This window comes from Eretmochelys imbricata, chromosome 1, assembly GCF_965152235.1.
Source record: "Eretmochelys imbricata isolate rEreImb1 chromosome 1, rEreImb1.hap1, whole genome shotgun sequence".
Taxonomy (NCBI): Eukaryota; Metazoa; Chordata; order Testudines; family Cheloniidae; genus Eretmochelys; species Eretmochelys imbricata.
Window position 1 is genome coordinate 120171143 of NC_135572.1, and position 27701 is coordinate 120198843.

Here is a 27701-nt window from a genome sequence, read left to right on the forward strand (position 1 = left end):
ACACTTAAGAGGATGAGATATCTGTAGTTGTTGCATGCAGACCGTTTGGGCTGTCTGCAATGCAGCACCGTCTCTAAGAGATGTGACCAGATTGATTTCAAGTTAGTGCAGCGTACGCTCTCCTTGCAATGTGTTCATCTCCCCATTAGATGTCGCTGCTGTCAATTCTGTACAGGAATATCTGTTACATGGCCGCAGGGCTGTCGGCAAGAGACACAGACTGTAAGTTGTTACAGCGTTGGCTAGACGTGTCTGTGCAATGATCCTCTCCCATGAGAACTGACTGGGGGTTACATTTAGTCAGTGCAGTGTTATGGCTAAACATTCCTTACATGTCTGTCCTTACATCAATAGCAGTTTTATTTAATAAACCTGAAGAGTCCCTGCAGCTGCATGCAGTCTGAACTCAATCTGAACCTCTACCCCAATATAACGCAGTCCCCGGGAGCCAAAAAAATCTTACCGTGTTATATCGAACTTGCTTTGGCCTTGAGCATTTCCATTATTAATACAGTATTTGACACAAGAAGTTTTATTTTTGGTGTTGTTTGAGAAAGGGTACATCTGATGTCATCCTTCACATCAAGCCCAGGGTCGGGGCTCGCAGCCACCCGCCCCTCTCCGGGTCAGGGTTCACAGCCCGGTGCAAGGGTTGGGGCTCATAGCCCTGCACCTCCACACAGTGGCTGGGGCTCGCAGCCATGCATCGCAGTTGGGGCTCACAGCCTAGCACAGGGGTCGGGGCTCGCAACTTGCAGCCGTGCGCTGGGGTCGGGGCTCACAACCCCCCACATAATCAGGTTGCGACCCCCCGAGGGGTTGTGACCCCCAGTTTGAGAACCAATGTTGTAGACGAGACAGAAAACCATTTTTGCTTTACTGTGTTATATCCAAATTTGTGTTATATCGGATCGCGTTATATCGAGGTAGAGGTGTATATAAATGTGTCAGTAAAATAGTGTCATGCAGACTGTGGCTAAATATAGATATAAATACTAAGTGAGTGAATAAAGCTATATCTGTGGTGTCCAACCTTTTGCATGGGAGGGCTGAGCATATTATTTCAAAAACACCAGTGGGCCACAATCAGTACGTAGGGGCAGATTCTCTCTACTGTTCCATCTCCTGGGTGCTGCCTGTGTGGAAAATACATGCAGGTCCAATGCTAGGGATTCCACCAGCATGCAGGTTTCATGAGGACAGGAACGGGGAGTAACTAAACCATGTTGTGTTCTGGCTATCCCCAGCTGGTTTATGGTCTGTAAGGAACTGCTGCCAGCTGCCATAAGTTAAAACAGCCTCTGGACTGCTCTAACTTGGACTGGCGTGAAGAATCAGGGAGCTGTAACTGATTGTTGGTTCTCATCTTCTCCACTCTTGGGCTCCCCGGGTGACTGTAGGCAGTGCTCCCCTTGTCTTCAGTAGACCCAAACGATCTCCAATCTTGCTTGTCCTGGGGCTTCCACAGTCCAGCAGGAAAGCGGACAATGGAGGAGTCAGAGCTATGCTCCTTCCTCTGTGATGCAACAGGCAGCCAGCAGAGATGTCCTTGCAACCATAATTCCACTTTTTCTGCATATGTATTGAAAGTCTTTCATTACATGAAGAAAAGGAGTACTTGTGGCACCTTAGAGACTAGCCAATTTATTTGAGCATGAGCTTTCGTGAGCTACAGCTCACTTCATCGGAAGCTCATGCTCAAATAAATTGGTTAGTCTCTAAGGTGCCACAAGTACTCCTTTTCTTTTTGCGAATACAGACTAACACGGCTGTTACTCTGAAACCTTTCATTACATGAATAACCCTGGGAATCAGGGGAAGTCTATAGGTACTCATATGGGGACAGATCCTTGGCTGTGCTAAGGAAGGGGCTGGCTTTACATGTCACTCCAACATAAAGTAGAGTAGTCGGAGGACAGGAAGGGGGAATAGTTAGATATCTACATTTATGCTGGCTCACAACAGTCCATAGAGACACTCTGGCAGTCAGGAATCACTAGAGAGAGCATAGGGTGCTGGGCCAAGTCCCCTATATTGAGCCTGGTAAGAAGAGTAGCATGGGAGCCTCTATTGTAGTGCTATATTCTCTGAGGACTTCCCCATGCTAGAAAATCCTCAACCAGCCCTTTAAACCACGTTAAAGTATGTGTTGCAAGGAATTATATGAGATTAGCACTTTATTGTAACAGAGAGCAGAATTTGGCCCAGCCCCGGAGCACCCACGGAGTTGGCACCTATGGGTACATCAATTCATCTAGATATTTATCTAGTTTTACAACAGACTACATAAAAAGCACTAGCCAAGTCAGTACAAACTAAAATTTCACACAGATGATGACTTTATACTGCTCTATATACTATACACTGAAATGTGAGTACAATATGTATTTACATTCCAGTTGATTTATTTTATAATTATAGGGTAAAAAAGAGAAAGTAAGCAATTTATCAGTAACAGTATGCTGTGATACTTTTGTACTTTTATGTCTGATTTTGTAAATAAGTAGGTTTTTATGTAAGGTGAAACTTTGTGTGTGCAAGACAAACCAGACTCCTGAAAGGGGTGCAGTAGTCTGGAAAGGCAGAGAAAAGCCAAGGGTGAGCTGGCCACTCAGACACCTTAACTTCCACTGGGGCTGGCTGACAGTGCCTGGAGGAGCTGTAATTTGCCTCTGATCTCTGACTTTCCCCTAGTACTGAGCTTAGTTCAGGAGGGCTTCAGAGTCTAGCCTAGTATTTGACCACCTACACGGTAACCCATGAAGGGCAAATGGGATCTCTCGCTGAGAGGAGCCCCTCCCCAAATCTTCACCCTGCAGAGCTGCTCATCAATAAACATGTAAAAGAAAAGTATCGGGGTAGCTGTGTTAGTCTGTATCCATAAAAACAACAAGGAGTCCGGTGGCACCTCAAAGACTAAGAGATTTATTTGGATATAAGCTTTCGTGGGTAAAAAACCTTCAGATGCATGGAATGAAAATTATCTGAAGACGTGGGGTAATTTTCACTCCATGCATCTGAAGAAGTGTTTTTTTACCCACGAAAGCTTATGCCCAAATAAATCTGTTAGTCTTTAAGATGCTACCGGACTCCTTGTTTATAAAAAAAAACAGGAGTACTTGTGGCACCTTAGAGACTAACAAATTTATTTGAGCATAAGCTTTCGTGAGCTACAGCTCACTTCATTCCACTGCATGCATCCGATGAAGTGAGCTGTAGCTCACGAAAGCTTATGCTCAAATAAATTGGTTAGTCTCTAAGGTGCCACAAGTCCTCCTTTTCTTTTTGCGGATACAGACTAACACGGCTGCTACTCTGAAACTTGTTTATGTAAAAGAAAAATTCATCAAGAGTATGAAAAAATGTTTACCTGCTTTAGTGATGCCAAAGTTTAACTGCCCCACAGCTTCCCCACTCCCTGCTGTGCAATGGGGCAGAATCTCCCCCCCCCATTAACCACACACCCGGGATGGTCGAGCTGGGGCGCGGGGGAGCCATGCACACCCGGGTCAGAGCCTTTTCTTAGAGCGGGTGAAGGCAGGTTCCTCACACGCCCGGGAATCACTCAAGGCGCTGAGGGCGGACCCATGCCAGCAGGCCGGGGGAGCGCTGGGTGCACCCCGGCCCCGCTGCCGCTCGTCAGGGTGCACAGGGCGCTCCGTGCGGGGAGCAGGCTCCACCTGCGGAGCCGCAGCGCACGTGGGCTCCGGCGCCCTGGCTGGCTAGGGTCACTCGGCGCGGCCATTACCTCCCCCCACCATTCCTGCCTGTCATTTGGCTGCGGCGCTCCTCATGCTTGCAGAGCAGCCCTCTCCCCGCTAGAGGGCGCCGCTGGCTCCCCTTCCCCGCCCGCGCAGCCAACGAGCGTGGGAGAGAGCGGCAGATAAGCAGGACCGGGCGGCACGAGGTGTTTTTTTTTTTTTGGCCCGCTTTCCAGACGGTCACGTGCCCAGGAGTCCTCTCGGCGGTGGCGGCTGCGCTGCACGCGACTTCTCAGGGGCGCGCGCCGCTAGGGGGAGCCCTGCGTGGCCGGCGCGAGGCTTGTTGACCGTGCGGCGGTTGGTGGCGCGAGACTCTCTCGCGCCGTGTGTGACGCGTTCACAGGAAGAAGGGGGTGGGCGGGAGGAGCTGGGGACACCGAGAGGCGCGGGCCGTGGCTGTCTGAGAGGAGAGGAGCGAAGCGAAGCGAAGCGAAGCGGGCGGGAGGGGGAGCGCGATGTGAAGCCCCTACACGGCCCGGCCGGGCAGGCGCCGCCGCCTGGGAATGCGCGTCTGGCAGACGCGGCGACAGGTGAGCCGCGGGGCGGCTGAGCGAGCGGGCCCCTTCCCCGCGCGGTGCATTCCGGCCCCATGAGCGCCCAGCGCGTGGAGAGGCGGCCGGGCCCGCGGCCTGCCCCGAACTGCCAGTGACTCCGGCGCGGCCCGCGCGCGCGCCCGCCCGCAGCAGCTGCAGGAGGCGGGTGCGGGGCCGCGTAACCGCCCCGCAGTTGCCCGCGCGGGGAGGGGTCGGCGGGGGAGGGGCGCGCGAGCTGCAACTTGGTCGGGCGTGCTGCTGCTGTTAAACCTGCCTGTCTGGGTCACGCAGACCCCCCACCTTGCACCCGTCCGTGTCACATGGGGCCTCTGCCTCAGACACAACACTGGCCAGGGCAGAGCCGGAGTGGTGCAGCCCGGCTAGCGCCCGGATGCCAGCACAGGGGCAGTGCGGGGAGGAGAAGAGCCCGTGGCATGGGCTAGCCACCCCCGTTCCGCAGCACCCACGCGTCCGGGCCCCGAGCGAGAGCAGCGTGCCTCTGTCTGCGGCTTCCCAGCCTGCCCGTCCCGGCGATGAGCCTGTGTAAGTGTGGTATAGCTGGAAGGAAGGGGTCTGCCTGTGGGAATGCAGGCTCGCAGTGTGTCCGTACGCACTCAGTGTGTTTCCTGACGCCACTCTCCCCTGCTCACCGTGCTGCCTTGTTTTGCTACCGCCTTAGCAGTGAATCGACCCAGGATAGTAAGCAACAGCTGATGAGAAAAAATGCGCATTGTTACTCTTAAATGGGGAGGGGGGGTTGTGGAAGCTAAGAGTGGTCAGTGCTGAGCGTCTAGGTTTGTTGACATAAATCGGACACTGCAAGATTTCATCGTTTTTAGTGTGTAGCTGCGCATGTCTAAAATACTACCAAATAATGAAAAATAAAAGATTCTTTGGGTGTGTTTGTAGATAAGATACAGATGTTTGTTCTTGAAGCACTTTTCCTTTCCTTTTTACTTTGTGTGTCGATTTAAGAGACAGGTCTAATGTGAAAATTCAATTGCATAGTACAAAAAAGCAGGAGACTATTGATAGTAGTTATGCTGTCCAAAATGTGTAGAAAAATAAGCTTATGTAGAGGTGGTTTAATTACCAGTAGCTGCCAGAGGTCATAGTTAACATAGAACTATTCCAGAGACTAGTCTATTAAGAGTCAAGATAATTAACATACAAATGCAAAATCTCTGCAGACCTCTTCCTTTGCTATCTTGTCTCAAGTGTGTTGTTAGTGGCCCCACATCACACTGGTCTTCTGTTCCATCCCTTTCTTTCACTGGCTTATTTGACTGAATCTCTTAACTTGTTAGTGAATAATTCCTCCCTGTCAAATTGGAGGTCATTGGTAGGGCAGCATTAGGAAACAAACTCCTTACAGTACCTGCCTTGTTCTTGGCTTGTGAATAATTAAAGATTCTTAACTACTTTGCATATGTATGTTTTTAAGCTGTAAGAATTCAGGTAACAAAAAATGGTTTATTTAGAGCCCTTGTAGTAAAATGTCTGTCTTCTTGCGGATAGAACATTTGTCTTCAATGTTATTCAGTAGATCGCTATTCCCTGCATTATTGGTCAAATATAGTAGTGATCAGGGCTTTCTGGATGGTCTGTTTAATTTTTCCTTCCCATTGACCAATGAAATATAGATATATTGTGGGGCATAACACTGTGTCTCTGGGCACTGGGCTTCAGGCTATCTTGCTGCTGACTCCCTTGACCTAGAAGGTACTGGTCTAGAGAAGTGTCATGTCAGATTTTTCATCTGGCTACTGTTTCAGCTACTCTAAGGAACAAATATTAAGAGTTAGGCCAATAAGTATAAAAATAGGATTTGCAGCAGGTAGAGAAACTTAGTTACCACAGTGAGCCCCCCTCCCCCCAAAAAAAACCCTAAATTCACTTGTCCTCGGCAATTAGTGAAAGATAAATGTGCTTGATCCCACCATACGTTTTCCCAATTTAATCTTTGTTGAATAGTAATAATTTTACGAAGGAGAATATTTTTCCCTCTTTGAATTAGATATTTGCCAAAAAAAAAAAAAATTAATGACAGATATATTTTCCTTTTTGAGAGCTCCTGACTCCTATTAGCAGTAGTTTTGGGTAGTAGATGTGTAGGGAGGGAACTAAATCTCATAATACTGAAATTTTTCCATTAACGGAATACTATTGGGACCAGTCGGGTGGTAGTTCTGTGTTCTCCAGGCGGAGCAGCAGAATAAGAGGAAAGGGAGCAGAAAAAATGAGAACTGCCATGAATTGTTCAGGGCTGTGAGGGAGAGCAACTTGAATGGAGAAGGCAAGAGGGCAAAGAAATGGCCTGAGCACCATGCAAGGAAGATGACTTTTGTGGGACCCTATGTAAATACATTATATGAGTTGCTCTAGCGTTTTCACTGAAAAAAAATTACGTAGCACTTCCTGTACATCGTTGTGCCTGTCTTCTCCATTTTGGAAAGTAGACAATATTGCAATTGTAAATACTAATATTGTCAGGAATGGAGGATTCTTGTTATGTGCTGCCAGCTATGTTTAAGGATGGTGCATTGGCAATCATGGCGTAGAAACCCAAAATAATAGTGTATGGGCCTGGGGGAGAACTGGTCTTTCCACTTGCCAGCTTCTTCAGGAGCAGGGAATGTACAAGGTAGCTTTAAATTCCATGGGTTGTGGAGCACATCCACTATAGGCCTCTGTTCTCAAAACTGACTGAAGAGTGTCACTGCTTTGGAGTTGCACATTGTGGCTATTTGATCTTGGTATATCAATTGGATGAGCTTCACTCTTTCTGATCTAATTGACTCGCTGAGGCAATCCACGGTCATATTGTGGATCACTGCAAAATTTGACTCTGAGGAGGCTCAAAAATGGTGACTTGTGAAACTTAGGGCTTGTCTGCACTTACAGCTGCATTGCTACCTATCCTGATGGAAAAGCTTCTCCTGTTGGGTGTAGGTACGCCACCTCCTCATCAGGTGGTAACTTTGTCCAGAAGCGCTGAGCAATGTAGTTATATCGAAATAAGTTTGTACTGTAGACCAGTGCTTACTTGTTATTCTAAAGTTTTGAGTCTCCCACTTGGTAGTTTATGTATGCCACAGTCCTGAGACTGTAAACCAGACTGCTTCTCTATAAGAAAAGAGAGCTGACTGCACTACTTGGATTTTTGTGTCTTTGTATGTTCACCATGTCCCCTAACCATTGATATCTGGTCAAATCACAACTCCAGGGGTACTTCCTTATCTGGCTTGTCTGAATTCAGCTACCTTCTTGATTTATGGAGGATAGGAGATTACAGTAATCCTGGCAATATGGAAACTAACAGCAGATGAAAAAATACTGCATCAGGCACATATTCAAGCATGACCATTTTAGCAGAAACAGAGAGAGACTGCCTTGGATCCCAGAATTTGATGGATCCTGTAAGCACATGCACGCATCCCTCAAGCTTCTACCCAACCTGGGATTGAGGGTCTAAACAGCACCACTGCTCCATAATGGTCCCCAGTTCCTTTTCTTACATTTCAGCGGAAGCAAAAACTTTCCTTTTTAACTTTTTTTTTTTTTTTTTGGTCTTACTGCAACTTGTATTATTAATGATTTTGTTGCGGGGCACAGGAAAGGGAATTAATTTAGAACTTTGGATTATATTCTAGTTGCTGTCAGTGTTGGATCCAGTTTAGAAGAAGATGAACTTTCTCTAAAAATGTTTTTCTTGCACGCAGTTTTCCTTCCTCAAGTGGTCATGAACAGTGACTTCACTTGGCTATGAACTGTGAGTTGTGCGTGTCTTTTTCCCATTGAGCACAGAAAGATGATCTCTTTTAATGAAAGAGGCTGTCAAATACAGTTTCAAGAAAGTCTCCTTTTAAAGGGGACTGTCCAAGTACTAATGTGGTTCAGAAAATCATAATGCCAAAGCTGCAGTGGCTTTACAGACTGAAAAGGTTTGCACAAAAGAAAGGTCATTCCATATATCCTCTTCTAAAGAGCACCAGAGACTCTGGGATTTGGGAAGGGTGCAACTGACTTCTTCCTCATGGCTCTGTACCAGGAGGGAGAGCTCTGCAAGCATTTGGGCATGTGGATTGGTCCATGAGGTCAGTTTCCCTAGAGCCTGGGAGTCCTGCCAAGAAAAGGGCTTCCTCAGATCTGGGCCACTTAGTACTATCTCTGCACATCGACTCTGTGGAATTCATTTGCCTGAACCCTTAAAAATTGAACTCTTAGGACCCTATTGGATGGGTTGGCAGAAGAGATGGACTGTCCTTTGCACTGAACCCAGAGATACCAAAACTGTTATTCCATCTTAGAAGACTTTGGGAAGAATAAGATACACAGATGGCAGCATGCCTCATAGCGCCAGATGATTGCAAGGTCCTCCTTAAAGATGCCCTGCAAAGATGGATGGCCATTTTGTGCCATTTGGGTGTGATGCATGTTTGTTTGTTCTGTAAGATTTGTTTTATCTGTTCGTGTTTTACATTATAAATTTGAGTCACAGTGGTTTTCTTGGGCTGGACAGGACGGACAGATAAAACATTAGTAAACATTGAGAGCAGAAGTAAACATGAGTAAATATTGAGAGTAAACATTGAGAGCAGAAGCCATTTTTGTTCAGACTATTTAAGGAGATGCTGTTGAGTTGCATTTCTGGAATTGTCCAATTTAAAAACTGTTTCTAATAAAGCAGACTTTAAATATTATAAGAATGGCAGTATTGGGCCAGACCAATGATCCATCTAGCTCAGTATCCTGTCTTCTGACAGTGGCCAGTGCCAGACGATTCAAAGAGAATGAACAGAACAAAGCAATTATTGTGTGATCCCTCCCTTATCATCTAGTCCCAGATTCTGGCAGTCAGAGGCTTAGGGGTTGCATTCCTGACCATTAGGGGTGTAAATATCCATTTTAAAAGTTATCCATTTAAAAAATGATATATTTTAAACAGTTAACCAATTAAAGAGAAGGGCGAGAGTCGGCTGGTCGGCCGGGGCTGGGAGCTAACGGTTAGGGTTGGGTAATGGGTAAGACTAATGCTTACCGGTTAACTGTTTAACCATTTAGTATTTTACATCCCTACTGACCATTTTGTCTAATACCCACTGATGGACCTATCCTTGAACTTATCTAATTCTTTTTTTGAACCCAGTTATGCTTTTGGCCTTCACACTATCCCCTAGCAACGAGTTCCTGTTGTGCGAAGAAGTACAGTAAACACTTGTCATATTGGTGCCCTTTTTCTATGTTGCTCCTAAGCAGCTGTTGCTGTTATGGGGAGTGTCATCTGACCAAAGGCCTATGAAGAGTTAAGAGCATTTTGGAAGGGGTGGGTCAGCCATGTTGTGGGAGGGAATTGAGGAGTATGGGGTAGGGGAACCCCAGATTTGGCAGGGGAGCCCCCAGTTGGAAGAATGGCTGAGCAAGCCAGGCTGCCAACAGGCTGAGGATACTCTTGCTGGCAGCTTCATGCTCCACCCTGGTGAGGGAGGGAAGGGTGGCTGGGGAGGGCACCTGTGCAGCCTGCAAGGTGGGGGTGGCTCCTAGCATGGACAGCAGAGTTGGGAATGGGGAAGGAGACAGGTAAGTGCCCTGGGGAGCGATGTCCACTGACCACCCACTGCAAAACAGCACAGCCACACCCCGCCACTGGCAACCGAGATGGAGGGGACAGGTCAGTGTTGGGAGGGGGGTCCTGATACTCCCCACTGCAAAATAGCAAACACAACCCAGCCTATTGCTGCTTGCAAACCAGATGCTGAGGAAGGGAGGAGGAAACCTTTGAGCTGCACCTCTGCTGCTCCCCCGACCCCAGCTTCTCCCCACCCTGAAAATCTCTTCCAGACCCTCTCCTCAAACTCCTTGCTACACATGCTCTCCACACAGGCTCTGTCAGGCAGAGCAAGTAGATGGGGCCGTGTGCATGGTGCTGAAGGTCCAGGTCAGGAGGGGAATGGAGATGGAGTATGCAATTTGGGGGTACCCTAAAAGCCCCCCCCATCTGTACCCCTGGAGGTGATGTCACAATGTCACAAATGTTGCTCTTATGTGGTGACTATGTTGCTGTTACCAAGTGGACAATACACAGTAGGGAAAGTGTTCCCAGGTGAAAAGTTGCTCTTACAAGGTGTTGATGCAAACAAACGTCTACTGTACTTCTTTGTATTTGTTTAAACCTGCTGTCTGTTAATTTCATTGGGTGACCACTGGTTCTTGTGTCATGTGAAAGGGTAAATAATTCCTTATTCACTTTCTCTACACCATTCATGATTTTATAGACCTGTATTATATCCCCCCATCCCTCTTAGTCATTTCTTTTTCTAAGTTGAACAGTCCCAGTCTTTTTAACCTCTTCTCATGTGGAAGCTGTTCCATACCCCATGTCATTTTTGTTGCCCTTCTCTGTACTTTTCCAATTTTAATAGATATTTTTTGAGATGAGGTGACTAGAACTGCACATAGTATTCAAGGTGTGGGCACACCATGGAGTTATGTAATGATATTGTGATATTTTTTGTCATCATATCTACCCTTTCCTAATGTTTCCCAGCATTCTGTTGGCTTTTTCGACTGCTGTTGCACATTGAGTAGATGTTTTCCAAGAACTATCCATGATGACTCTGAAATCTTTCTTGAGTGGTGACAGCTAACTTACACCCATCATTTTGTATGTATAGTTGGGATTATTTTTCCAATGTACACTTTTTTGCACTTATCGATATTGAATTTCATCTGCCATTGTTGCCCAGTCACATAGTTTTGTAAGATCCCTTTGTAACTCTTACCCATCTCATGGTTTACCCCTTTTTCCAGATCATGTATGAATATGCTGAACAGCACAAGACCCAGTACAGATCCTTGGAGGACCCTATTATTTACCCCTCTCCACTGTGAAAACTGGCCATTTATTCCTACTCCTTATTTCTTGTCTTTTAACCAGGTACTGATCCATCAGAGGACTTTCCCTCTTATCCCATGGCTGTCTACTTTGCTTAAGAGCCTTTGGTGAGGGACCTTGTCAAGGGCTTTCTGAAAGTTCAAGTACACTATATCCATTCGATCACCCTTGTCCACATATTTGTTGACCCTCCTCCACCCAAATAATTGTAATAGATTGGTGAGGCATGATTTCCCTTTTCAAAAGCTGTGTTGACTCTTCCCCAACATATTGTGTTCATCTCTGTGTCTGATAATTCTGTTCTTTACTATAGTTTTAAACCAGTTTGTCTGATACTGAACTTAGGCTTACTGGCCTGTAGTTGCCTGGATCGCCTTTTAAAAATAGGTGTTACATTAGGTGTCTTCCACTTATATGGTACAGAGGCTGATTTAAGCAATAGGTTGGATGCCACAATTAGTAGTTTTGCAATATTATCTTAGAGTTCCTTCAGATGTAAGAGTGAATACCATCTGGTCCTGGTGACTTATTACTGTTTGATTTATCAGTTTGTTTCAAAAACCTCCTCTACTGACACCATGAAACTTCTTTTAAAAAATTATTTTAAGTGATTTTAAATGTTTTTCTGATTTCTTGTAAAGGAGAAACTTAACTAGAGAGGAGAGCAGTGAAACTGGTCACACACAATTTTGTTAAATGCCTACATTAAATAAACTGGGGAAAAAGTCCTCAAGCAAAACCAGGACCATTTATTGTTATCTCTAATGTAAAAAGCAAGCAGAAACACAATAACCTCCCATGCTTTAAATACAACATGCACCATCTTTATATTTGGGCTTCCAGATCTGATGAGCTAAATTTAGGATCTTCAGCAATGTGTTCCCCATTTGAAAATAAGTTGTAGTGCACACTCCTTTTAATCTGTTGAATGACCAGCAGCTGTCAACTGTCATCATTTTAGAAAGGTTCTCTCATTTATATTTCTTTCTCATACAGGAGGGAGAAAGGATTCAGCCACACTGGCTTAAAACATTCCTCCCTTCTTCCCACAAAAAATGGCAGGAGCGAATCTACTTGCTTGGACCTGTCTGCCATCAAGAGAAGGCAAATCAGAAACTGTTTAAAAGTATGAATGGCTTGAGAAGAGGGTGTTGAAGGAGTGGGAGAAGAGAAATAGTATACATAAAAGTTATACTTGAAGATGGCACCCAGGAAAGCTGCAAGTCATGTGTTTTATCCAGAGGAAGGCTACTTTTAACTTAAGGCCTTCCTGCATCCATCTCCACAAAGCAAAGATGTGGCTGTGCTCTGGATGCTGATTTAGGCATCTGCTTCAAGGTAGACACCTTCAGACCTCTCCAGGCCAAGAATGATTGAGACTTGACTGTCATTTGGAGGCCTTGAGATCTGAGGAGCTCTGCTTTCTCCAAAGAGAATAAGGTGGTGTCCCCAAGACAGAGACCACTGTATAACCTCGAGGAACTTGGTGCCTCTGAACATCACTTCAGTTGAATCTGGAAGAGAATATCAGACAGAAATAATTTCCATGTGCTGAGAGAAGGTCCTGAAACTAGTAAGTTAGGATGGGAACGCAACACTTCAAAGTAAGCACAGAGGCACACTGTACTGAGAAGGCAATAGTTCTGGCAAAGCTTTGAGGCCATCACATTGCTAAATCCCAAAAGAATATGAATACATGAGGGAAATTATGAAGCTAATCAACCACAGTATGTTGAATTCTGTGCTTATGAATTGTGGCAGTGGCAAGCCATGTCCTTACCTGAAGGAGCTGCTGACTCTTCAACTCAAAGACTAATCGAGCCAAGTAACTAAAAGTATTAAAAGGAATTGCTGGGAAGAGCCACTTGTGGGACTGGGAAACAAGGGGAATAGAGGAAAAAACAAAACTCTGTTGAAACTCAAGCTGATGTCCCAAGGAACAGAAGAAAGCTGCTGCTGGTTAAACAGCTACAGTTGTGATGAGCTCCAAAGCTGATTGACTAGCAATGATCAGAAACACTGTTGCTAGAGGGCAGTGAGACATTGCCAGTTGGTCTTAGAATGAGTCCGGCGTGCTTGTGTTTTGGAGGATGTAAGAGTTAGATGTAGTGCACAACAATAAAATTAGTATCTTGTCTAAACGTGGCCTGCACAACATATGAGCAGCCTGTATTCACTGCTGCGCCATCTATTTTCAGCCTGACTCATGTTGACTTGAGCTGTTATGTATTCATCCCCACAATTCCTAAAGTTGCTTTTATTCTTTGTGTATCACAATCAGTTGTCCCAGATTCCAAATGTGCTGTCATAATGTACAATGCTGATGCACACAGATACTTGTTCAACAACAGACCTGTGTATGGCTCCATCAGCAAACACAGTAATAAACCTAGCTTTCTGTATTCGTGTGAGACACTTGTGTAAGACTTTATAATTGCTTGCTGTGACAAATATGACAATTTCCTACAATATCTTTGGGAGATATTACCGTATTAAGTGTATGTATCATTGTGAGCCAGGGATTTTATGTATTTCCATGAGGGGTTGGAGCGTGGCCACAGCCCTCCTGTAGTCAACAACAGTGGGGGGTGATTAGGCAAAATCACTCAGGTTGCAACACCTTCTAGCTGGAGAGGCTCTTGTATACTAGTTCAGACTGGAGTCTCCAGAGACCATCTGGTAAAGAGAGGCCTTTTAGATAATATATTGAGTTTAAACTGACTCAGGGTCGTCTTTTTGATCCAGCAAATGGACAGAACGTTCTGTCTAAGGGGGTGACCCCAAGTGCTTATGGAAGGCTTGGAGGGATTGACACCTGCCATTTGGAGTTGGGGTGACCTCTGATAAGCTTTTTAGCATGTGCATCGTTTCTTTTATTGGTTTTAATATGTTTTGGTCTGTAATCCTTTCATTTTAAGAATAAATGTGTGGTAACTCATAACTGTTTGCAGTTATGTTGTTCATAACTTTTTGAAGAGTTACAAAGCACAGAGGCTGGGCTGACTAAGGTTGGTTTGCTAGGAATAACACAGTGTAGGCAGGAAACTGTGCAACCACAGTTCAGAAAGGAGAGAGAGATTGGCCTTCTCCCAAGAGAGGTGACAGCTGAGAAACATAGAGTGGGTGCCCATGCTGGACATCGGGGGGGAGGGGGAGAATACAGGTGCAGTTGTCATGAACTGTGACACTTGTATCTAAAAATCTTTCACTTCTTAGATGTTAACTTAGTTTGATCCAAGATTAAGGCCATTTTGGCCTGCAGATTGCAAACTGAAGACAATTTCAAAATCTCAGAAATTGATATTATATTTAGCAACACTGTGTAGAACTTCTGTATCTCCTCAAGTTGCATTTTCTGGAGCAATGTAGTAATAGGGGTTTCTTGGGACAAAATGACATTTCCTGCTACCGTGTATTTCACATGAGCAGTCATGTACATATAGGGAATTAATTTTAAAGGGCTTTACTACTCATGATTTTTGCAAATTACATAACGTTTCACTTTTCTGACACAAGACTATGGATCAGCTTTTCATAGATTCTGGAAAGTGAGTTTTACTATTGACTTCTCATACTCCTTAGCTTACTGTTTTGTGTCACATGCTTTATTCTTCATCGAGGGTCTTCAGTTTTATCTTTTGCTTAAGGCTTGTTGGCCTTCTTACTCCAAACTCTCTCTCCCCTTCCACACCCTCCCCCAGAAAGTGGCAGTTTATGGTCCAGAAACTTTTCCAATGTTTTTTAGTCAGCCAGTTCTAGGCATGTAATTTTTATACAGATATGGTTAAAACACTAGTAGTCAGGGATTGATTGGATTAAAATTGCCTGACTGGCCCTGACATCAGCAACTGCTTGCAGTTGCAAATGACTCTAATGGTATTAGAGGTCATTCCCTCCTAAAATCAGCTCAAACTACTCTAACAGTATCAGGTCATCAAGTTTATAGTTAATTTTGTTATAAAATGATATTGTCAATCCAAGAACTTCAAAAATCCTGAAAAGTTTTTTTTAATTGTCTGTGTCATCCCGTTCCTCCCTCCTCCCCGCATTATATGTTGGCGTGTAAGCTGATTTTAAACTCCAGTTGCCCCATCCCTCAATGTTTTAGGGTTACTAACAGTCAAAAATGTATTGTAACACAATTTTGTCCCCTGCTGCAGGAGCTCTTGCTAGAAGACACAACCAGGAATGAGATTCCATTGTGCTCGGCATTGTACAAATGCATCGTAAGACAGTGTGCTTGCCAGTGATGGGTTTGTGAGGTGGGAGCTGGAACTGAGAGCCATGAAACGCATATAGGGCCACAAAACATCCATTAGATGAAAACAGTTTTTAATCCTTGCTGAGCTGAATTCAAAGTGGTCAGCTACAGATGAAAGGTTCTGTAGCTCATTAGCAATGTCCCGAGGCATCCAGTCTCCCACAAGTGCTAATGTTACAGCCTCAGAAAGGAGGCATGCATTCTAGAATGATAAATTTACCAAATGTATTGTGACCTTTTTGGAGTTACTCAGGCACAGTCTTCCAGTGTGGACAAACGGACAATCTCCCACACGTTGCTCTCAGTCTTTAACGCATAATATAATAAAGTGCTGCACCCTGTTCTTAAAGGAACAGCTCTCATTAACCAAAACACAAATACTAAAAATGCCACAGTAAAACAAATATTGGCTAGGGCCGTCAAGCAATTAAAAAAATTAATCGTGATTGATCGTGAGATTAAACAGTAGAAATCCATTTATTTAAATATTTTTGGATGTTTTCTACATTTTCAAATATAATGATTTCAGTTACAGCACAATACAAAGTATACAGAGCTCACCTTATATTTTTGCTTACAAATATTTGTGCATTAAAAACAAAAGAAACCATATTTTTCAATTCACCTCGTACAAGTACTATAATGCAAATTGAAGTTACAAATGTAGAATTATGTACAAAAAACTGCATTCAGAAACAAAACAGTGTAAAACTTTAGAGCCTACAAGTGCACTCAGTCCTACTTATTCAGCCAGTCACTCAGCCAAACAAGTTTGTTTACATTTGCAGGAGATGATGCTGCCTGCTTCTCGTTTACAGTGTCACCTGAAAGTGAGAACAGACGTTCACAAGGCACTGTTGTAGCCGGTATTGCAAGATATTTACATGCCAGATGTGCTGAAGGTCATATATCCCTTCATCTTCAACCACCATTCCAGAGGACATGCGTCCATGCTTATGATGGGTTCTGCTCGATAACGATCCAAAGCAGCGCAGAGCGATGCATGTTCACTTTCATCATCTGAGTCAGATGCCACCAGCAGAAGATTGATTTTTTTTTTTTTGATGGTTCGGGCTCTATAGTTTCCATATCAGAGTTTTGCTCTTTTAAGACTTCTGAAAGCATGCTCCACATCTCATCGCTCTCAGATTTTGGAAGGCACTTCAGATTCTTAAACCTTGGGCTGAGTGCTGTAGCTATCTTTAGAAATCTCACATTGGTACCTTCTTTGCATTTTGTCAGATCTGCAGTGAAAGTGGCATGGTAGGACCATAGAATCATAGAATATCAGGATTGGAAGGGACCTCAGGAGGTCATCTAGTCCAACCACCTGCTCAAAGCAGGACCAATCCCCAATTTTTGCCCCAAATCCCTAAATGGCCCCCTCAAGGATTGAACTCACAACCCTGGGTTTAGCAGGCCGATGCTCAAACCACTGAGCTATCCCTCCCCCCTTGTTCTTTAAATGAACAATATGTGCTGGATTATCATTCAAGACAGCTATAATATGAAATACATGGCAGAATTCGGGTAAAACAGCAGGAGACATGCTATTCTACCCCAGGGAGTTCAGTCAAAATTTAATTAACTCTTTTTTTTTTTTTTTTAATGAGAGTCATCAGCATGGAAGCGTGTTCTCTGGAATGGGAGCTGAAGCATGAAGGGGCATACGAATGTTTAGCATATCTGGCATGTAAATACTTAACAGTGCCTGCTACAAAAGTGCCATGCAAACACCTATTCTCACTTTCTGGTGACATTGTAAATAAGAAGCCAGCAGCATTATCTCCCGTAAATGTAAACAATCTTGTTTGTTTTAGGGATTGGCTGAATAAGAAGTAGGACTGAGTGGACTTGTAGGCTCTAAAGTTTTACATTGTTTGTTTCTGAGGGCAGTTATGTAGCAAAAAAAGTCTACATTTGTAAGTTGCACCTTCACCATAAAGAGATTGCATTATGGATGAGGTGAATTGAAAAATACCATTTTTTTTATTGTTTTTACAGTGCAAATATTTGTAATAAAAATAATATAAAGTGAGCAGTGTATGCTTTCTATTCTGTGTTGTAATTTAAAACAATATATTTGAAAATGTAGAAAAACATCCAAAAATAAAAATAAATTTCAATTGGTATTCTATTGTTTAACAGTGCGATTAAAACTGTGATGAATTGTGATTCATATTTTTGAGTTAATCGCGTGAGTTAACTGTGATTAATCGACAGCCTTAATATTAACACAACACCCAGTTCACTTCTGCATACATTGTATTGGAGTATAAAATCATTCCAACAATTACTCCAGACTCCTTACTAGAGCTAGTTATGAATTTTCTAATGAATCCTTTTTAGTTGGAAAATGCCAATTCACTGAAACTGAAACAGTTCCTGGGAACATACCAGTTTCAGTGAAACTTTTGTAGGTCCAGGATGGAATTTCTAGTCAAAACCAGAGAGAGCAAACATGCAACCAACCAAGGATAGCCAATAGCCTGATGGTTAGGGTACTCAGCCTGTGGGAGACTTTGCGCTGAAGTCCCAACTCTGCCTGATTCAGACCAGAGACTTAGACCGAGGTGTCCCACATCCCAGATGAGTGGGTCGGGGACCATAGTTCTTGAATGCTGGTCCAAAGGGCTTGTAGGAGCTAGTCAGTTTCACCCTGCCACCCAGTGAGCTGCTAACAGTTGGCAAAACTAGAAGCTGAACTCTGACAGAGCACTCTAGTCATGGGCAATGGGTGGAGCCCCCCTTTGGGGAGGCTAGCCCCCAGCTCTGCCCCTTCCGCCCACCCCCACATTCAGCGCAAGAACCCTGGACCAGCTACAGTCCTGAGCACAGAGGAGCCCTGGGCCAGTCAAAGCCCAGTCCCCTGGCCCCCCTGCCCCTGCCCGAAAGAGCCTCGGGCCAGCCACAGACACACCTCTTCTCTCCTCTCCTCCCGTCCCCAGACCCACGTCGCCCCAGGGAAAAGCGTCTCTTCGGAGATACTTTTGATATGCCGCATGCTGGTTCCGGGGTGGCTGAGGAGGCAGTATTTGCTACTCAACTTCCTGGGTTCCTCAGTAATCTTTCTGCAGTCCAGGGAGATTACTGATGAACCCAGGAAGCTGAATAGCACATACTGCCTCCTTAGCTGCCCCAGAACCTGCATGGGGCATAATAAAGCAAAAACTTCACCACCAAACTCTGCAACTTGGGGTCTGACGACTGCAGTAGCACCAGGGGAGGCAGACCCTATTATACCTGCCGCCCACAACTCCAGTCCTGGGGTCTGATTGTCTCCCTACTTGTATTTAAACCAAGTGCAGGAACAGGAAATGATCTATGCAATTGGCTTTTCCCTGCTTATGGCTGCTTCTGCCTGTTTCTAATTGCTGGTCCTGCCTCCCGACAGCTGACTCCTGCTTTGCCCTCTGGCCTGTCTCAGTCTGATCTCTTGGTATCTCACCCAGCCTGGCTCCTGTTCCAACCAGTAGGTCAGACTACCCATGTCCCAGTTATGACAGTGTGTTCTAACTACCAGGGTATAGAGTCTCTGTCTCCAGCTGGAGCTCTTCCCCCTTGTATAACTAATTAATCATTTGGCCAGGGAGAGAGATTGACTCTCTAGTCACCAAATCAGGCTGAGCATGGAACTAACTAACTCCTTCTCCCACATTTCAGGTAAGTGCCATAACCACCAGGCTGATGGCTGTTCTGGGGCTGAGGCAGCTCTGTCTTGCCTTTTGTGAAAAACTTATGGCCTCAGTTTCATCCTGATGCACAATGGGAAAACTTTTGAAATCTCAGAGTTCTATATGGTGGTAAAACTGTTTCCTGCTCAGTTGTAGTTCTCACACTAACTTATGCATAAATTCTCTCCCCTCAAATGGATAATCAGGAGGGTTTGAACCCACAACCTTCAGATCTACAGCACGTACCTTTTCCCTTTGAGTGGTAGGAGTTACTGGTTGGGGGAAAGTATAGTGTTATCCTCTCTGTGAGCCAGTTCATACAGGGACATACAACACATGCTTTACCAGTGGGTTACACAAGTATTTGAGAGAGACCAGAAGAGTGCTGAGCATCATAATTCCTAGTTTCTGTTTGTGGTTTGTGTAGCAGCATTTTCTAACGCTCATGGTAGTTGCGGTGGTGTCTTTTCACAAAAGGAAGATGTGGTACATTCTGTCCCGCCTTTGCATTTGGTCTGTGAAGGGTTAGAGAGCCATTCAGGGGTCAATAGAGCTTCTGGAAGAAGGGGTTATTATAAACCTCAGGAAATTAACCCCCTCTCTGAAATATGTCCACCCATGATCAGTCTTCAAGCCCTAGAGTCTTCTCCTCCCGCCCCACCCCTTCCAGGAGAAGCTTGATAAAGCATTTCTTGTAGCAGCTCAGATTAGGAAGTCAAATACACATCCATTCCAGCTGATCTGTGTAATGAGCATCATGTCATCTTTCATAGCTCTGATCCTTTGAACCAGTAAACATGTACATCCCTTCCTTCACCTAGTTTTCTGGCTCAGTAGATTCTGTGTGCAGGGAAAGATTACCTTAGCTCTAGCAGTCCAGCGCTGCTGGAGGAAGCCCAATGAATTTCTCCAGGGGGTGCATGCCTTTGCTGGATTCTTGGGCGAGCTGTCATCGCCAGAAGTGCAAGACTGGATGGGGATTCTTTCTCATCCCAGAGATCTTGGTTCCTCATCAAACTCCTTGAGCTGCAAATGGGAAGATTGTTAATCACTTGTAACCTGAAGACCACAGCACTGATGTCAAATGAACAAGCTGGGCACAACACATCTGATAATCATTGAAATACCACTTGCCTAGCCTGCGTTCAGACTTCAAGTGAAGTGGCTGAGTCCCATCTGCCAGGGAAGTTGGAAATGTATCTGAAGTTTTCTGATGACCGCTTATCTCAATGCTTGCAGATCTGCAGCAATCAGTAATGCCAATCCAGGAAAAGGAGGGCTTTTGTGTGACAGACATCATGTTCCCCATCTCTTGAGTTCACCTAATGTATACCTGTTTTTCTGATCACTTGTCCTGATGAAACTAAAAGTAGACAAAATAAGTCTGATTTTTATTGCCCCTGATTGTAGTAGTACTCTGACCTGCTGGCCTTTGGTAGAAGATTACCTTCCCATCTCTTGAGTCAAAAGTCTAGTGTGTCACAAGACTTCAGAAAAGTTGTTCTAAAGGATCAGCTCATGAAATAGAATCCCTGGTTTATGAGACCATGTCAATAAGGTTAGTCTCCACCTTGCTGTTATGTATAAAAAGAACCTACCTAAAATACCCACCACTAGTGTATCTGAGCACAAGATTGCTCGCAGCTTTTTACTACTTCATGGGAGTTGGAGTTTTTTCAGGAAGGTGTTGGTCTTTTAGGGGTCTGGCATTCTCCCTGCAGGCCACTAAAGGGCACGCAATCTAATAGAAAACCCTTTTATGTTCTCAAGAACCAGGTGATCAGCGTAACTTAAAATATTTCTGCAAGACTGCACCATATTCAAGTATGAAGTCAAAATTTGGTTCTATTTAACCTCTCCAGGGGTACGGGCATATTCCCTAAGAGGCAAAGTCACTTTATGGGTTGAGAGAATCTCAGATGTGATATTCTAGGTAGTGACCCAGCAATCACACCACACTAATCGTCAATATTTCAGAATCAATATCAGTGCTTTAGTGAATGTGGATTATTTGGATGCAGTGTTTTTAGGAGCCATAGTCCAATACATTCCCTCTCCTCACCACTATTTCTGTCTCCTCCTATACCTGGAGGTATTGCTATGCATAGCTCAGATGCCAGTATTAAGCTGTTCACAGAAAGGGACATTTTGGTCTTAGTTTGTAAATTGATTTTTCTGAACAAACCTGGGGGTAAATCAACTGTCATTTTAACCAAGAGGCACTCCATTAAGCAAAAAGTGACTTTTGTTCTTTTTTGGTTTTTACATAAAAGCATCAACAGCCTTTGAGATTAGATGTAAATCCACTAGTGTAATTAACCAGTGCCTGATACCATGAAAATTGAACCTGCATCCCAAGATGCACTAGATATCAAATACGAAAAATATATATCGCTGACTGGCAATATTGTTCATGGATAGTAGCAATCCTGTTTAAACCGCTTAGAAGTGGTGTGCTATATAAGGTGTATGTTGGACAATAAAAGTCTAGTAAATTATTGTAGATACTTAACACTGTAATGCTGTGTTGTAGTAGCAAGAAGAAAATACTATATTTAGTGCAGGACGTAGCAGGCACCCTGAGGACTAATTTTGGTAAGCATCTCACAGCTCCTAAATAAAGGGTTGTTTTACATTTCACTTTTCTTAGGATTGAATTTGCAACTGCTACATTTATTTTAGCTTCTGATTACGTGCATGAGTATGTTATTGAAAAAGACAGTCTGTTTGCATGCAATCACCGAAGTGGAATTGGAGATGCTGCTAAAAAACAAACCAACCAACCCTTTGTTTTTTGTTTCCTAAGCAGAAGCTTCACTATGAGGCGGGGTGGATGGAGGAAACGAGCCAGTAATGACGATGGCTGGGGGATATGGGTATGTTTAAAACCAAAAGGCTTTTTATTGAAAGGGTAAATAAATGCAATGTTCTTGATGCTTTTTTGATTTTTTTTAAAAAAAATTTAATGTGTAAAGGGCCTCAACACACACACACATGTATTTTCTCCACTTGAAAGAGACTGTCATTCCAAATCATTCCAAAAAACACGTCCTGACTTTCAGAGGTGTTCAGCAAAGGCATCCAATAAATTGCACTTATTTACTAGTCCATATTCATTGGGTCTTATTTTAACATTCCAAACTCTTGAGCAACTTTCAACAGTCTCCAGTTTAAAAACAAAAGAACAACCTACTGAAAGAATTAATGTTTTCTCCACTCTTTTCTTTCCCCCCTCCCCTTGGAAAAAATAATAGATTGACTTTACACCAAAAATGGACCATTCGATATTTTTTAGCCCTGCAAAGTAGGAATAGAAGCTTTTTTGCCATTGGGGAGATTATATGATAGGTCCATTTTTGAGAGATTTGAAGTTACAGTTTTCCTCTTCATCTAAATCCTTTTCAGTTGGACATGTGATAACAAAGGCACCCAAATTTAGATAAGTGTATACCGCACCACCATGTGTCATGTACATTTGGGAAGAAAGAATTCATGAATTATTTCAGGAAAATTCTATGGCCTGTATTTACAGGAGGTCAGACTAGATGATCACAATGGCCCCTTCTGGCCTTGGAATCTCTGAAGGTTAATGCGTTTGAGTCTTTGCCCTATCCTTAGAGCACGTAGATCATGAATTATCATCCAGACTCACGCTCTGTGGCTTTATTAATTTTCATTTGACTTTATTACTAACTCAAACAATAAGAAAACATAAACCCCAGCCTAAGCTTCCTACCTGAGTTTGACTTTCCCTAGGGTTTCTCCAGAATTTCTTCTGAATTAGATCATTCTTCCTTAGAGAGCCACTCCTATGTCCTTTACAGCTAGAGTAGAGGTAACAAGCCACACCTTCACAGCAGGTCTGCAGACCTAAAGTCATTCTGTGTGGGATTCTAACATCTGCCACCCGGGTGAGTAAATGAAGAGGCTTGCCACGTTGCTAGCATGGTGCAACTGTTTAATCAGCAGGAGTTTGGATTAAATGTATTACTCATGGTTTGGAAAAACCGCATATGAATTTTGCAGTTCATCCAAAATGTATTTCAGGAGGGAAAACCAAATTTATACCAACTATTTTCAGGAGGGAATATCTGATTGAGTTGTCAGTTTTGTTGAAACTGACTGTTTTGTAACTAGGCATCAGAAAGTGAAAATAGTCATTGCTTTGGTTCATGTTTAAACTTCTCTTTTATTTAAATTCTAGGGAGGATACATGTCTGCAAAGGTCCAGAAACTGGAGGATCAATTCCAGTCAGATGCGGCTATACAGCATCAGAAGGATGGAACTTCATCCAATATCTTTAGTGGAGTTGCCATCTATGTCAATGGCTTTACAGGTGAGGTTTTCATTTTTCTCCAAAACATTAAGTGATCCTCATTTATACTAATGCCTCTCTTAACTGCTGGTGAGGTGTAAAGGAGCCTTATTGTAAATGAGAATCAGGCCTTAAATAGGTATAGCTGAATAAGAATCTGCAGTAGTATAAATAAAATTTAGTTATGATTGTAAAATGTTCCTTGGAACGTTATGGTTAAGGCTCAGGTGGCTTTCTATACAAAATCATTTTCTTCAACTAGTCATAATGTAACAAAATATTGTTCCACTTGAAACTTTTTTACAAGCTTGGGTCTCAGACTGGAGTTTTTTCCTAAGTTCGGCAGAATTTGGTCTTACAGTTTGAGTTACCAGAACACTCCCAATGAAATCTTAAGTTGGATGGGTCTTTTCACTCAAGTCAGAAAGCTTAATTTAAAAAACTGTAACTTGATTAGTCGTTTTAGGGCTAATAATTTTCTCTAATTAAGAAAGAAAGATGCTTTAAATTGATATCCATCAGCCATCAAATCAGAATGGCTACTGAAACATTCCATATTGGCATCTGTTTTTATTTTTCAGTTCCAAATGTAAGCATTTTTTCACCATTTAATTATATGTATTGACATTGTTATTAAGCAAGATGTGGACCAATTGGAGAGAGTCCAGAAGAGAGCAAGAAAAATGATAAAAGGTTTAAAAACAGGGCCTATGACAGGGATGGGCAAACTTTTTGGCCCGAGGGCCACATTGGATATGGAAATTGTATGGCAGGCCATGAATGCTCACAAAACTGGGGGTTGGGATGTGGGAGGGGGTGAGGGCTCTAGCTGGGGGTGCATGTTCTGGGGTGGGGCCAGAAATGAGGAGTTCAGAGTGCGGGAGGGGGCTCTGGGCTGGGGCAGCCCATTGGGGAGGATGGGGACTCTGGGGTGGGGCTAGGGATGAGGGGTTGGGGGTGCAGGAGGATGCTCTGGGCTGGAACCGAGGGGTTCAGAGGGTGGGAGGGGGATCAGGTCTGGGGATTGGGGTGCGGGACGGGGTCTGGGGTGCAGGCTCCGGGCGGTACTTACCTCAAGCAGCTCCTGGAAGCAGCAGCATGTCCCTTCTCTGGCTCCTACGGGAGGTGCGGCCAGGGGGCTCTGCATGCTGCCCCATCCACAGGTGCTGCCCCTGCAGCTCCCATTGGCCGTGGTTCCCAGCCAATGGGAAGGACAGGGGCAACATGCGGAGCTCCCTGGCTGCCCCTATATGTAGTAGGCGAAGCAGGGATATGCTTCTGTTTCCGGGAGCCATGTGGAGCCACAGCACGCATAGAGTGGGGCAAACGCTGGACCCCGTTCCCCAGCAGGAGCTCGAGGACTGGATTAAAACATCTGAAGGGCTGGATGTGGCCCCCGGGCCATAGTTTGCCCACCCCTGGCCTATGAAGGGTTAAAAAAATAGGGCATATTTAGTCTTGAGAAAAGAAGACGGAGGGGGAATTCAATAAGTCTTCAAATATGTTAAAGGCTGCTATAAAGATAATTGTGATCCGTTGTTCTCCGTGTCCACTGAAGGTAGGAAAAGATGTAATCAGCTCAATCTGCGGCAAGGTTAGATATTAGGAAACACTTTCTAACTGTAAGACTAGTTAAGGAGTGGAACAGGTTACAAGGGAGGTTGTAGAATTCCTGTCATTGGAGGTTTTTCAAAACAGATTAAACAAATACCTGTCAGGGATAGTCCAGGTATACTTGGTCCTACCTCAGCGCAGTGGGAGTGGCTAGATGACCCTCGAGGTCATTTCCGGTCCTTCATTTCTATGATTCTGTGATAATTGGCAGTAAATGTTTTTCCATCTATCATGTGAATTATTATTGAAATTGAATTTAGGGATCTGGAAATCCAATATGTTTATATAGTGTTTAAAGAGCTTTTAATTCTGCACCCAGGATAATCCTAACTTTGCATTTCCAAACTGTATCCCAGTCACATTGTCAGGTAGCAGATACTTGTGGTATGATGATCAGATTTACATTTTGGTGGATGGGGTGGGCTCTTCAGTGCATCATGGCTGAGACAATGTGGCTTATGAATTGAATAAGGAGGAATAAGAGACAGATGTTGCGTTTAAGGGGCTATTAAAATAAAATGGTCTGTGATTAGGTTAGTAAATGTGTTGTGGGGAGTAGGGTTGTAAGATTCATATACAGGAATTAGGCACACATTTCTCCTGGGTTCCACAGAGAAATCCAGAAGCCTTTTTGAAATCTTCCAGAAGCCACTGTTTCAGGGAGCTGTACAGGGGATTATGGGATAGGTACCCATTCAACAGTACAACTGCAGTGGTGAGCAGCACTAGTATCTACACAAGGCAAAACTGAAACAGAAATGAAAATCAAAGTAACATGGCTGGCATGGCCATGCTGCACCACTGGCACTTAGTACACTCTCACTGGTTCAATTTTTAGTGTAGATGGGGCCAATTAGTTGATTTTTTTTGTGTGTGTTTTCTTTAAAACGGTGGTCTCAACCTTTCCAGGCAACTGTATCCTTTTCAGGAGTCTGATTTGTCTTGCATACTCCTAAGTTACACCGCTATTAAAACCTACTTGCTTACAAAATCAGACATAAAAATCCAAAAGTGTCATAGCACGCTATTACTGAAAAATTGCTTACTTTCTCATTTTTACCATACAATTACATAATAAATCAATTGGAATATAAATATTGTACTTTCATTTCAGTGTATAGTATATAGAGCAGTAGAAACAAGTCGTATGAAATTTTAGTTTGTACTGACTTTGGTAGTGCTTTTTATATAGCCTGTTGTAAAACTAGACAAATATCTAGATGAGTTGATGTACCTCCTGGCTTGAGAACCACTGCTTTAAAGATTGGAAAAATTACCTATAATTCTTCTTCTTTTAAGATATCTTCAGGTAGACTTCCTCTCCCTTCCCCTTACAACTCAGAAGTTTCAGTTTGGGTTTTTAAAATGTTTTTGAGGTAGTAGCCTTTTATTTTTGACTGTTCCTTAAGAATAATTATTGTTTTACACACATGAAAAATTTTACTTTTAATTTCTGAAATGTTATGTTTTTTATGATTGGTTTTTAATTTTTAGGGAATCCCTTGCTTTCTATACAATTCAGGAATTGACTGGGCAGGTTCTAACTGGAACTGACGTATTGGCAGTTGGTCAGTGCATGTAAGAAAAGAGTGGGCTTTTCCTCAACTACTACTATTTCAGAGAGCCAAAAGCTGAAGAGCTTGAGAGAGTTTTCCACCTGAGCTTGAAATCTCAAAATTAGGAATCCTGTGATAATATCAAAAAGAGTTATAAGCAAGTAATTTTCCTTACTTCCTAGGAGTAAACTGCTTTCCATCAAGGCTGTATACAGCATTTCATTAAATGCATATGGGAAAATACCAATCAAAAGATGTGGACGAAATTCATCTGATTTTGTTGTGTGTTGATGCTTGTGTAAAATGGGCCTTGTTTAGCATTTTAAAATTAACCTGATCATGAAATCTTTGTTTTTGAAGCAGTCTTTCCAGAAACGACAATTTACCTAAACTTCGGTGGCTTTGTTTACTTGTATTTTGAAGAAATGGCTTAAGTCTCTTAAGAAATTAGTGGATTTTCAGAAAAAAGTTGCTTTGCATTGTAATCAACCATGGTTTTAGATTTCTGAGTTTCCATGGTTCCATAAGTGTTCTCATGCAGGAATACTTTTACAGTTGGATTTTTGTTAATTTTACAGATCCTTCAGCTGATGAATTAAGGAGGTTAATAATGTTGCATGGTGGCCAATACCATGTGTACTATTCCAGAGCTAAAACAACGCACATCATTGCCACAAATCTTCCAAATGCCAAAATAAAAGAACTGAAAGGGGAAAAGGTGGTTCGACCAGAATGGATCATAGAAAGGTAAAATTAGAAGGATAGTGATCTGACTGTTTGTTTCATTTTGCATTTGGTTCATTTCAGTGTGAGTGGCTTCTCCCTTTAAAAAAAGAAAATGTCTAGAAAAACTACATTCTGAAAGGTATTAGGATTGATTTGTGGTTTTATTTTTAATTGAGTATTGTATTTTTATTACAATCCAATTTGTTTTTTATTTGATCAGACCACACACTAGAAAAATTGCAATTTTTGAAAAAAAATCTTGAATATTTCCAGATTTGGGGTGGCCTGTGGCCCTGTTGCCACCACTCTGGTCCGGGGCCCAACCACTCCAGGTAGGGGGAGGCATGGGGCCTCGCTACCGCCGG

At 43.4% G+C, this 27701-nt stretch overlaps 1 protein-coding gene across 4 annotated transcripts in view; it reads left to right on the forward strand.

The window, feature by feature from the left end:
* Positions 1-4157: 4157 nt before the first annotated feature.
* REV1 (REV1 DNA directed polymerase) overlaps positions 4158-27701 on the forward strand; it is a 93468-nt gene continuing 69924 nt past the window's right edge. The window contains exons 1-4 of one of the 4 annotated variants that reach the window (XM_077814558.1): positions 4158-4291; positions 21934-22000; positions 23329-23461; positions 27189-27357. In XM_077814558.1, the coding sequence (XP_077670684.1) occupies positions 21944-22000; positions 23329-23461; positions 27189-27357 (359 nt within the window). In that variant the 5' untranslated portion in view covers positions 4158-4291; positions 21934-21943. Of the gene's footprint in view, positions 4292-4794; positions 4838-21933; positions 22001-23328; positions 23462-27188; positions 27358-27701 lie in introns of those variants that run through there. The other 3 variants (XM_077814588.1, XM_077814540.1, XM_077814550.1) reach the window with 3 other exon arrangements.